The 11,560-nt window shown below is 39.8% G+C and overlaps 1 protein-coding gene across 1 annotated transcript; it reads left to right on the top strand.

Annotated features, from left to right (window-relative positions):
• The first annotated feature begins 5,154 nt into the window (after positions 1 to 5,154).
• On the top strand, positions 5,155 to 6,132 carry LOC123788064 (olfactory receptor 1L3-like). The gene has a single exon (XM_045791149.2). It carries the CDS (start codon positions 5,155 to 5,157, stop codon positions 6,130 to 6,132), a length of 978 nt encoding a protein of 325 aa, XP_045647105.2.
• Positions 6,133 to 11,560: the final 5,428 nt, after the last annotated feature.

Here is an 11,560-nt window from a genome sequence, read left to right as displayed (position 1 = left end):
CTCTAGTAAACAAACTGAGGGTTGCTGGAGGGGAGATGGATGGGGGAAGGGATAATTGGGTGATGGGCATTAAGCAGGCTACTTTACATAATGAGCACTGGGTGTTATATGCAACTGATGAATCACTGAACTCTTCCTCTGAAACTGATTTTAAAAATGTTTTTAATTTTGTCAAAGCAAGACAGAGAGGACTTTTTGTGAAGTGGACTGACTGCACATTCCGGCTTCAAACAGCCCTTGGTTCAAGTTATACTTTACCAGTTACCTTATTTTTCTAAGTCACTATAAAATGAAGGTAATAAGTACACATGTTATGAGGTAGTTTTGTGGTTTACATGAGAAAGGCCTATAAATTACTAAGAACATAAATATCAGTTACCTTCCTTTAACTGGATAATTATATAAAAATTAACATGATTTGTGTTTAATGGAAATTCAGGTACTAAGGGAATAGAGAAGTCAGATACTTCATTCCAATCAGATAATCAAGAAATGCTCCCTGGAGGCAGACTGCATTTGGGCCTAGAGACTGAGATGCAGGAAGAAATATCAAAGATTGAGGTAGTTGAATTGTAAGATGTGATAATAAACCAATTAAGTGACAGGAAATGGGCAATATGTATCTGGCAGGCATGTTGGGACTCTGATGTATAGATTCTGTGTACTTTCATGAATTAAGAAGAATAAAAGATCTAGGCTGGTGATGGGTAGTAAGGAGGGCACGTATTGCATGGTGCACTGGGTGTTATACGCAACTAAGGAATCATGGAACTTTACATCAAAAACCAGAGATGTACTGTACGGTGACTAACATAATATAATAAAAAAATATTATTATAAAAAATAAATATTGAACCAGTTTTTAAAAATAAAAAAAAATTTTTCAATTTTTCTGTATTAAAAGAATATCCACAAATAAAGTTAAATGGCACATGAAAAAAAAAAGAAGAATAAAAGATCTAAAACTGGTGGCTTTCCCAAGTGGTGATTACAAAGAATCATAATCAAATATCTGAGCAGCAGACTTGGGAATTGGCTAATAAGAGAAGGGTAACCTAAAGTTGGGTTAAAAGTCTATGACATTCCCATTCTTTAGAGGACACAGCTGCTAAACTAGCAATTGTATTTAAACTTCAGAGAAGCAAAGAAGCCCCTGACCCAACTACACATAGCGGGCAGCCTCAGCAGGCAATAGAGCCCAGAGGACCAGGTTCACACACTTGAGTACCTACAACAGTCACAGCTAGACCTTGAAGCAAGCGGCACCAGAGGCCTGCCACCACAGCAATCATGGCCAGTCCTCTCAGCCACACAAAGCAGGAGCCAGCCCCACTCACCAGCATGGCTGTAAACATTGCAGCCAAGCCTTACAGACTGCTGTGCCAGGGGATATCCCCCCACGGCCAGAAAAACACCAGCAAATCCACACCAATTATGACCTAACCACAACAGGAGGGTGCACACATCCCTCATTGGGGATACCCTGAAGGCACCTGGCTGAGGTGACCAGGAGTGTTTGTGCTACTGGGCCCCACAGGACACCTTCTACATAAAGTGACTCCTTTAAGACCAGGAGACATAACTGACATATCTAACACAGAGAAACAAACATAGAGAGTTAGGCACAATGATGACACAGAGGAATCTGCTCAAACAGAAGAACAAAAGACCTGCAGAAAAAGAACTGAACAAAAAAGAGATAAGAAATCTACCAGATAAAGAGTTCAAAGTAATGGTAATAATGATGCTTATCAAACTGAGGAGGAAAATAGATGAACACTGTGAGAACTTCAACAGAGAGACAGAAAACATACAAAATAACCAATCAGAGGAATACAGAGAAAGAATACAATAACGGAAATGAAAAATACACTAGAAAAAATCATAGCAAATTAGATGATACAGAAGAATGGATCAGCAACCTGGAAGACAGAGTAGTGGAAATCACAGTTGGAACAACAAAAAGAAAAATAATATTAAAAATAATAGTTTAAGGAAACTCTGCGACAACATGAAGCATACTGACATTCACATTATACGGGTCCCAGAAGGAGAAGAAAGGGACAGAAAACCACTTGAAGAAATAGCAGCTAAAAACATCCCTAACCTAGTGAAGGAAACAGACATACAAGTCTAGGGAGTACAGAGAGTCACAAATAAGATGAACCCAAAGAGACCCACACCAAAACTGATTATAATCAAAGAGTCAATAGGTAAAGATGAAGAGAGAATTTTAAAAGCAGAGAGGAAAAAAAAACTAGATATGTACAAAATAATCCCCATAATAGTACACCTGTAACAATGGCTATTATCAAAAAGACAAGACATAACTAGTCCTGTAAGAATGCAGAAAAAAGAAAATGCTCATGCACTGTTGGGGGAAATGCAAAGGGGTAAAACCACTATGAAACACAGCATAGAGATTCACCAAAAAATTAAAAATAAAACTATCATAAGATCCAACAATTCTATGTCTGAGTATCTATCAGAAGACAATGAAAACACTAATTTGAAAAAGATACAAGCACCCTTGCGTTCACTGCAGCACTATTTACAATAGTCAAGATACGGAAGCAACCTAACTGTCCATCAATAGAGAAGTAAAGAAGACATATATAAAGATATTTATATATAGATATATATACATACACACACACACACACACACACACACACACACACACAATGAAATATTATTCACCCAGTAAAAAGATTGAAATCTTGCCATTTGCAACAGCATGGATAAACCTAGACGACTGTGCTAAGTGAAATAAGTCAGACGCAAAGAGACAAATACTATATCATTTCACTTATACATGGAATCTAAAAAACAAAACAAACAAAACAAAACACAAATAGGATCATAGCTACAGAGAACAAACAAGTAGTTCCCAGAGGGGATTAGGCTGGGCAGGGAGGGATGATGGTTGAAATGGGAGAAAAAGATTAAAAGGCTCAAACTTACAGTTATAAAATAAATAATCAAAGGGGATGAAAGTTACAGCATAGGGAATATAATTAGCAATATTGTAACAACTTTGTATGGTGACAGACGGTAACTAGATTTACCCTGGTGATCACTTTAGAATGTATATAAATGTTCAAGAACTATGTCTACTGTATTAGCAGGTCACTATATTAGCACTGAAGTTAATATATACTATTGTATGTCAATGATATCTCGATAATAAAATAAAATAAACTAGAGGAGGGGAGAGCAGAAGATATTCATGATGTTGGGGTGCTGTGAGATACTGTCCTTTAGACAAATGGAGGCACTAAGGGAAAGTCCAAATCAACGCTTCACAGGTTCAAGGAAGAAACCAGATCCAGATGTCCGCCTGGTACTCTATCCTCAGTGCTACGTGGGACATACCAAGGTAAGCCCTCAGAAAGGTTGCAAGAGCCAGGGACAGAAAATTACTATCTATCATGGATGCCTCCACGAGGCTAAGCACATGTTACACTATGCCCAGACTGTTGAAGACAGGGATGTGGGGCCACTTGGGAAGGGAGAACATATGTAATTCCTCTGGATCCTTGGAGACAATCCTGCACAAAGTTAATGTGTGTTTTTCTTCTTATTCTCTCCCCCCCACCAAACACCAGAGGTTTAGTGACAAAGCATCAGAGGGTACTCCCATGAGGGAAGAAAGGGTTGTAAGTATCTATAGCTTGGGAAGGCTGGTAAGAATACATGCAAGGGAGCATTCAAATTTAAGAAGCACTAGATTTTCTATAATCAGACACATTTTCTGTATGTTGCCTCTTGGCACAGTTTGTCTTCTTTTTCATAAATCATTCCAGGGAGCAGAATACATGAGACAAGACTTCAATGTCCTTCCCAGGTAAGAAGTGAACTTTGAGAATGCCTGATCAGAAGGTGTGAATATTTGATCTCAGACAGATAATTAGTCATCACTGGACACAACACTAAGAGAGCTAACTTACCTTTGAGCTAAATGTTGAGAGAGAGACAGAGAGAGAGAGAGAGAGAGAGAGAGAGAGAATTTTCTACAGTGGAATCTTTCTTTACCCAGTCTGCTTGTGAGTCACATTCCCCTGACCTCAGGATATGAAATATCAGCCAAAGAACATGAAAATTCACTCCCTCTCTTTCACTTTACCTTCTCCATCTTTCTTTTCCCTAGAACTATTTACATTCAGTTCAATGGTTTTGTATGCCTTTCTTAGCAAATGACATGGAAAGAAGCATCTTGATTGAAAAGAATGGTTCTTTTTTAAATTCTTCATTTAAATTCAATTTAGTTAACATACACTGTATATTAGTTTCAAGGGTAGAATTTAGTGATTCATCGGTTGCATACAATACCCAGGGCTCATTACATCATGTGCCCTCCTTAATACCCATCTCCTAATTATTCCTTCCCCCCACCCACCTCCCCTCAAGCAACCCTCAGTTTGTTTCCTAGAGTTCAGCCTCTCTTATGATTTGCCTCCCCATTTTCATCTTATTTTATTTTTAAAAGGATGATTCTTCATCAACAACAAACTAGGTGAAATAGCTATTTCATGATTATCTAGATGTGCATTAGCCAAGGATAATCTTTATGAGAAGCTAACCTGAACCTGATTTATAGACTGCATCTGTGGTTCCTGTGATTATCAGCCACAGAGCAGGGAGGAGGAAAAGGGAATCAAGCCCTCTCTCTGCCTCCTCCTCCTTCTCCCTCCCACCTTCAATCTGTTTTCTTTTCTTTTTTCAGATTTATTTATTTATTTATTTAAGAGCAAGAGAGACCATGTGCACTGTGGGGAGAGGCAGAGGGAGAAGGAGAGAGTCTTTAGCAGACTCCAGGCTGAGTGTGGAGCCTAATGTGGGGCTGGATCTCATGACCCCAAGATCATGACCTGAGCCAAAACCAAGAGTCAGACTCTTAACCAACTGTGCCACGCAGGTGCACCCCCATTCAATCTGTTTTCTATAGATCTCTATCTCAAAGATTCTAAAAGAACAAGTGAAAATACACCTTTGGCTCTGATTTGTTCATATTCAGGAAGAAAAACATTAGAGTAAATGCTCTATTAGAACTGCTCATTCTCACTGTAAGAACCAGATGGAAAGATGCATGTCCTAGATGACGTAAGAACCATTAACTGACAGGACCTTTCATCTGTAGGTGCATTCAAGTCCATGGGAATGTCCAACCTGACAAGACTCTCTGAATTCATCCTTGTAGGACTGTCCTCTCGTCCAGAGGACCAGAAGCCACTCTTTGTCCTCTTTCTTATCATGTACCTGGTCACCTTGGTGGGGAATCTGCTCATCGTCTTGGCTATCCGCTCTGATCCTAACCTCCAAAACCCCATGTATTTCTTCCTGAGCATCTTGTCCTTTGCTGATATCTGCTACACAACAGTCGTAGTCCCCAAGATGTTAGTGAACTTCTTATCAGAGACAAAGACCATCTCCTATGCTGAATGTCTGGCACAGATGTATTTCTTCCTGGTCTTTGGAAACATAGACAGTTATCTCCTGGCAGCTATGGCCATTGACCGCTATGTAGCCATTTGTAACCCTTTCCACTATGTCACTGTGATGAACCACAGACGCTGTATGCTGCTAGTGGCCTTCTCCACAACTTTCTCCTGCCTCCACTCCCTCCTACACATCCTCCTGGTGAATCGGCTCACCTTCTGTGCATCAAATGTTATTCAACATTTTTTCTGTGATGTCAACCCTGTTCTAAAACTGGCCTGTTCTTCTACCTTTGTCAATGAAGTTGTGGCCATGACAGAAGGGATGGCTTCTGTGATGGCCCCATGTATCTGCATTGTCATCTCTTACCTAAGAATCCTCATTGCTGTCTTCAGCATTCCCTCAGTGGCTGGAAAATGCAAAGCCTTCTCCACCTGCAGCTCCCATCTCACTGTGGTGACTCTGTTTTATGGGAGTATTGGCTATGTCTATTTCCACCCTTTGTCCAGATATACTGTCAAAGACCGAGTAGCAACAATCATCTACACTGTACTGACATCGATGTTGAATCCATTCATCTACAGCTTGAGAAACAAAGACATGAAACGGGGCTTAGAGAAACTGATAAGCAGGATGAAGGCTCAAATGAATATGCTTTCTACTACACGAGCCAACAAAATCTGTGGATCCTGACTGCAAAGTGTGGGTGTGGGTGTGTGTGCTCATGTACATACACCTGCACAAACTCACAGGTGCACGCACATGCACAGACACACACCAGCATGTGAGAAAAAAAATTTTGGAAGAATATACTCTTGCTCAATTGTAGCTGCACCCTGTACTTTTCCAACCTCTGGTGTCTGTCATACCATAGTTGACAGTACCTTCCATGTCTTGGTATGTATGCTACAATGTAGATCACCTCTGTATCTCCCTATTACAGAAAATCATATTCCCTTTATTCCTCTATATTTATATGGAACCGCCCATGTTTCCTTCATTTATAAATTCATCCAAGTTTGGTCACTTGAATTACAAGAGAATTTTTGTACATTTATGTAGAAATCTACATATGTGCAAAAATGTTTTGCATTTATAACCACCCTGTTCTATCTGAAATAGAAGTTTCTTAGCAAATGGTTGGGGATGTGTGTGTGTGTGTGTGTGTGTGTGTGTGTGTGTGTGTATTACCTCCCTATTGGACTAGGAGCTTCCGAGCTTCCCAACTGCAGAGTCTGTGTTCTCTGATCATGCCATGATACAACTATGGTTCTTTTTATTAATTCTCCCAACAGCTGGATATCCTGGGCTCTGGAGTCATTAGATTCACAAAATCCGACACCAATCACGTAACTATTAGTAAGCCAGCTCTATGCCTCCATATGTGTTCTGTTCTCTACTCTTCCTGCCTTTCATAAGTTGCATTCATCAAACAATGCTTCCTGAAACTCCTTGCCTGTGTGCTCCTCTCACTAAAGATGCCTGTATATCCATGTATTTTCTATTTGTTACTTTTTTCAGAATGAAGGAAAATTTGTTCTATGTAATCAAAAATATTTCCTATGGCCCCTGAAGACAGAGTCAAAAACCAATGGATGTATGTATTATATGTTGGCTAATTGACAATAATTTTTAAAAAAGAAAAAAAAATCAATGTATGTAAACTACTACTAGTAAGATGCTTTTGGTTTACAAAGCCTCATAAAAAAGAGGTTCTCAATTCAGTTGGAAAAAGAACTACATACGAAAGCAGTCAGATAAATTACTTTATGCTTAAGTAAAGAAATTGTTTTACACTTAACAACAGCAACATAGTGAGATTCTCTCTCTATCCAGGTGTTTGCATTTTAGAGATGGAAATGTCTAAGTCAATAAAATTAATCTCTCATGGTATTTCAGACAAAAAATAGATGCATAATTTTAAAGTTTTTTTTAAAGATTTTTTTTAAGATTTTATTTATTTATTTGACAGAGAGAGACACAGCCAGCGAGAGAGGGAACACAAGCAGGGAAAGTGGGAGAGGAAGAAGCAGGCTCCCAGTGGAGGAACCTGATATGGGGCTCGATCCCAGACACCAGGATCACACCCTGAGCCGAAGGCAGACGCTTAATGACTGACCCACCCAGGCGCCCCAATTTAAAGTTTTAAATAATAGACTAAGGAGTCTTTATATCCCTTTGATTTTGCCTCAGTCATCCTTAACCTAGGGCAAGGGACATCCTGGGTGAGGATATATTCCTCAATTTCATTCCTTTATTCCACGTGTGGCAAATTTAAATTCCATGCCAATTCTCAATAGTTGATAAGGACATCCTGTCTTGCTGTAGTGAAAAAACTTGTATCAAACTCTGGGCTGAATACAGGAGGATGAATAAAGATTGATTACAGTGTCTGCTATGGCTGTGGGTGCAAGAAGTACTGGTACATATATAACAAGTGAATTTTCACAGGATTGTAAGCCTCAGGCCTTGGGCATCTGAAAATGGAATTTTATTTCCATATCTTCATTTCTATAGTTCAATTTATTTTTGGTTTTGGGCCCTCAGTCTATCTCATTGTATCCCAATTCTGACTTTTCTTAACCCAGTGTAGTATTATCTCAGTGAATTTTTATTTCTAATTGAGCCCCATTCATTCATTTCCCACATCTCATGGATATCATTGTTCCTTCCAAGTCCCATTTCTAAACTCTCAGGACTCACACAACTTCCCCCTGATGTCTTCAAAGACAACAGGATTTTTCTTGTTTGTTTTTTGCTTTGTTTTGTTTAGATTAGTCTGTACTTTGGTACTATGCTGATTCACTTACTGACATCTGACTTTTTCCCATTCATTTTTCACCATGGGTGATGGCTAGGCCTTGCTGATGAGATTGATGACTGGCCCACATGACTTCTTATGCTCTGTAATGATGATCCAATGGTGATACCAGCCTTGGCCAACATGAAGGGTTCTTGCCACAGCCCTTTGATATTAGTCTAGTCTCTCCGTCAACTTGGCTTCTGTTTCTGTCACTCATCTGTTTGGTTTTTTTACTGACATTCAATTAATTAACATATAGTGTATTATTAGTTTCAGACGTAGAGTTCAGTGATTCATCAGCTGTATTTAACACCCAATGCTCATTACATCATGTGTCCTCCTTAATGCCCATGACTCATCTATTTGAATGAGCCACTCTAGGTCCTTAAAAAACAATTTAAATAACCTACAGGAAAATACTAAGGGCAATGCCCAGTCTCTGCTGTCTACAAATATAATGCCACCGTTTTCTATTTCTCTTTTTAATTTTGAGAGCAAAAGGAGCACCAGTAGAGCCCTCATATGGGGATCAGGGCACATGTCCAATCTACTGTCAGATTCAGACTTGAAGGACCTTGCAAGAGACTCTCTAGTGTTATCTAAATGTGTTCCATTGCTTTGATTTCTCCTTCAACTCTTCCCTGGGATATATGTGGATCCCAAGTGAGAGCTCAGAATTTGGTGCTTAACACATTGGGGTTTTAGACAGAATTGTGTTTCCTCATGATTTCATAAGTTGACATCCTAACCTGCTCATCTCAGAATGTGACTTATTTGGGGATAGGGTCTTTAAAGAGGTAATTAAGTTAAAATGATGTCATTCGGGTGGTCCCCAATCCAAGATGACTGGTGTCCTTATAGGAAGAGAAGATTAAAACACAGAAACACACAGAGGTAAGATCTTGCAAAGATACAGATAGAAGACTGCAAGCCAAAAACAATGTCCTCAGAAGAAACCAACCCTACGAATACCTTGGCCTCAGACTTTCAGCTTCCAGAATTGTGAGAAAATAAATTTCCATTGCTTAAGTCATCAAATCTATGGCACTTTGTTATGGCAGCCCCAGAAAATTAATATAATATCTTTGATAATTCTGCTGCTGAGAACTGAAAAGTACTAGGGCTTCTGGGCAGCTCAGTTGGTTAAGCATCCAACTCTTGGTTTCGGCTCAAGTCATGATCTCAGGGTTTTGAGATCAAGCCCCATATCAGGCTCCTTGCTCTCTTCTTTTCCCTCTGCCCATCCCCCTGCTCGCTCGCTCTCTCTCTAAAAGAAATAAATTCTTTAGAATAAAAATAAATGAAAGTAAGTGGTGCTTAATCCCCAAATTTTTTTTTATGAAACAAAAGAAATTTAATTTCAGAATATTACATGAATAACAAAGAAAGACAATGCATATGATTGTTTCTTTACAGTTACATATATATCTGATAATAATATAGTCAAACAAAAAACGGTGAAACAGTTAAGAAACCTTGTTTCTCTTGTTGAGCAAGCTCAGGGAGAACCAAGGGTGACCCCTGCTATGAAGGGCCCCGGGCGGGAGTGTTTATCCCAACGGGCTCTGCCAGTCTCCAAGCATCTGGGGGGAGTGCTCAATGGCTCTTCAGCTCCCCTGGCTGTGGCCTCACACACTCCAGTTTCCATGACAACCCAAGCACTCACGCTATTATGTACTCACCTTCTCACTAGCCCCTCCACTGACTCTCCACTAGTGGAAAGATGTCGGTCGGATTTGGCTGTCTAGGTAAGCTAGCTTTTCTGTAGTAATCCCCAAATTTTTAATTCACAATATCTGCTTGCCATAAATCTTCCATTTTGGCAATGAAATCTGTTTTCAAAACCTGAAGGTCTCAGATTCGTGGATTATCTCCGGGAATATAAAACTGGGAACTTTTTTTTTTTAAGATTTTATTTATTTATTCGACAGAGATAGAGACAGCTAGCGAGAGAGGGAACACAAGCAGGGGGAGTGGGAGAGGAAGAAGCAGGCTCTTAGCGGAAGAGCCTGATGTGGGGCTCAATCCCATAACGCCGGGATCACGCCCTGAGCCGAAGGCAGACACTTAACCGCTGTGCCACCCAGGCGCCCCATGAAACTGGGAACTTAACATAACCTCTCGCTCAACTAGAAATTAAGACCAAGAACTCAACTAGTAAGAGATGAGGGTGAAAAAGTCAACATTACAACAAAAAGACAAGGGAACACTAATTAAACTGAAGTCTCAAGTAGGTAAAGAATTACTGTGACCACAGGATCTTAGAAGATGTCCCTGCCATTGGTCTCATGAGTTATGTGGGAAATCTGAGAGGGTCTTACCTTCCTGTTAAGCTCTGAAAGAGAAGAACCTGTGACAGCTCCTTTTTTTTTTTTTTAAAGATTTTATTTATTTATTTGACAGAGAGAGAGATAGCCAGCGAGAGAGGGAACAGAAGCAGGCAGAGTGGGAGAGGAAGAAGCAGGCTCCCAGCGGAGGAGCCTGATGCAGGGCTCGATCCCAGAACGCTGGGATCACGCCCTGAGCCGAAGGCAGACGCATAACGACTGAGTCACCCAGGTGTCCCCCTGTGACAGCTTCTTATCCTGCCTTCTTCTAACACAGGTGAGGTCACAGCTGAATAGACCATATTCTCCCTAGTAAGATTTTACTTGACCTGACTTGAATTTAACTAAATTGCTTTTCCATTTGTTTCTAACATTAATAACTAGAAGCCAACTCTCAACTACAGAGAACAAACTGATGGTTACCAGAGGAGAGGTGGGTGGGGTCATGGTTTCAATAGGTGATGGGGATTAAAGAGCGAACTTTTGATGAGCACCGGGTGTTGTATGGAAGTGCTGAATCACTGTATTGTATACCTGAAACTAATACTACACTGTATGTTAACTAACTGGAATTTCAATAAAAACTCTCAAAAAAGAAAAAAATAATTAGTGCACCACCTTAATTTACAAGAAAAACAAAGAAAGAAAAGGACCTTAGATGCATTGCTAGGTCCACAAAAAAAAGAAGGAACCAATTACAACCAAGACTCAAAAAGAAGTTAAAGAAATAGCAAATCATTCTTCATACAATGTAACTACTGTACTGGCAACTTTATGTCATACAAAGGAAATATAACTGCTTTGTATGAGTATCTGCTTAGGGTTCCTCTCTCTACAGGAGATTTCAAACAAGATCATTTTGCTCAAAAGAAAAACTGTGGGTGTTTCAGGGGCCCAAAATTTTCCCCAGTACATTCTTGATGAGTTTTAAAAGAAGGACAAGTCATTAGATGAGATGAGGCTGTGGACTGTGAGGCTGAGGGTGCCTATG

Source organism: Ursus americanus, chromosome 18 (genome assembly GCF_024610735.1).
Source record: "Ursus americanus isolate L20-20 chromosome 18, mUrsAme1.1.p, whole genome shotgun sequence".
Lineage (NCBI taxonomy): Eukaryota > Metazoa > Chordata > Mammalia > Carnivora > Ursidae > Ursus > Ursus americanus.
Note: the sequence above shows the minus strand (reverse complement) of the source record. Positions and strands in the feature narration are given on the sequence as shown.

What these genes read in the sequence shown, in the direction of transcription:
- LOC123788064 (XM_045791149.2), top strand. Translation starts at nt 5,155, where the DNA reads ATGGGAATGTCCAACCTGACAAGACTCTCTGAATTCATCCTTGTAGGA.